Source organism: Vespula pensylvanica, chromosome 3, assembly GCF_014466175.1.
Source record: "Vespula pensylvanica isolate Volc-1 chromosome 3, ASM1446617v1, whole genome shotgun sequence".
NCBI classification, from domain to species: domain Eukaryota; kingdom Metazoa; phylum Arthropoda; class Insecta; order Hymenoptera; family Vespidae; genus Vespula; species Vespula pensylvanica.
This window is the reverse complement of record NC_057687.1, coordinates 3,380,812-3,382,294: the sequence shown is the minus strand read 5'-3', so window position 1 is coordinate 3,382,294 and position 1,483 is coordinate 3,380,812. Positions and strand designations below refer to the sequence as shown.

The window sequence follows — 1,483 nt, the reverse complement described above, 5'->3', positions numbered from 1 at the left end:
TTACTTAAAATTATTATATTATCACTTCATTCGATTGATTCTAGGTATTAGGTGGTTCAAGCGTACTTAATACAATGCTTTATATCCGCGGAAACCGTCGTGATTTCGATCAATGGGAAAGTTTTGGTAATCCAGGATGGGGATACGACGATGTACTCCCATACTTTAAAAAATCAGAGGACCAAAGAAACCCATATTTGGCGCGAAACACGAAATATCATAACACAGGTAAGCAACGATGTTAATCATTCATGAAATTCGGAGGATTCATATGATTAATGTTTTGAAATAACAAGACATTACCAATAATGGTAAATCAACTATTCAATTTTATAAAAAACAGGTTTTTGCAGGTGGTTACCTAACCATTGAAGACTCTTCGTATAAATCATCTCTGGCTCCAGCTTATCTTCAAGCTGCAGAAGAAATGGGTTATGATATCGTGGATGTAAATGGCAAACAACAAACGGGTTTTGCATTTTTTCAATATACAATGCGTAGTGGTACTAGGTGTAGTGCAGCCAAAGCATTTGTACGTCCCTTTAAATTTCGAAAGAATTTTCACTTATCATTATTGAGTTATGTTACGCGTGTTCTCATAGATCCAAGTACAAAAAAAGCCTACGGCGTAGAATTCATTAGGAATGGTCGTGTTGAGACCGTATTTGCGAAGAAAGAAGTTATACTTTCGGCAGGTGCCATAAATACTCCTCAATTATTGATGCTATCTGGAATCGGTGCTAGGAATCACCTCGAAAATCTCAGTATTCCAGTGATCCAGGATTCACCTGGTGTAGGACAGAATCTTCAAGATCATATAGGTGTAGGTGGTCTAATCTTTCTCGTCGACTACCATATCAGTTTGAAGACATCTTTTTTGACGAACTTAAACGCTATATTGGAATACATAATTAACAAAAAAGGCCCTCTAACTTCGAGCATTGGTCTGGAAGTAGTAGGTTTTCTATCCTCCAAAAACGTCAATCAAACCGATGATTGGCCTGACATGGAATTTATGATTACCTCTGCCACGATTAATAACGCACCTGATGTAGTGGGAAGTGCTTTCTGCCTAACGGAAGATTTTTACAATGAAGTCTACGGCGATATCATTAATCATGACAGTTTCAGCATTATTCCAATGATCCTCAGACCTAAATCTCGTGGTTATATAAAATTAAAGTCAAAAAATCCACTCGATTATCCGTTGATATATCATAATTATTTGACGAATCCTGATGACGTGAGAGTATTGCGAGAAGGAGTCAAAGCAGCAATTGCATTTGCTGAAACAAGTAGTTTGAAAAGATTAGGAGCAAGATTTCACAGTAAGCCATTGCCAAATTGTAAACATCTTCCAATATTCACAGATGAGTATTGGGAATGTGCGATTCGTCAATTCACGATGACCATTTATCACATGAGCTGTACTGCGAAAATGGGTCCACGATCCGACCCAATGGCCGTTGTAGATCCTTCTTTA

At 37.6% G+C, this 1,483-nt stretch overlaps 2 protein-coding genes across 2 annotated transcripts in view; one reads left to right on the top strand and one right to left on the bottom strand.

Annotated features, from left to right (window-relative positions):
* LOC122628030 (flotillin-2) overlaps positions 1-1,483 on the bottom strand; it is a 99,890-nt gene that overhangs the window by 71,994 nt on the left and 26,413 nt on the right. The window lies entirely within an intron of this gene.
* The window catches only part of LOC122627478 (glucose dehydrogenase [FAD, quinone]-like), a 2,474-nt gene that overhangs the window by 710 nt on the left and 281 nt on the right, over positions 1-1,483 (top strand). Inside the window, 2 exon segments of the mRNA XM_043808592.1 lie at positions 45-228; positions 354-1,483. The exon segment at positions 354-1,483 is cut by the window's right edge and continues 24 nt beyond it. Coding sequence (XP_043664527.1) covers positions 45-228; positions 354-1,483 — 1,314 coding nt within the window.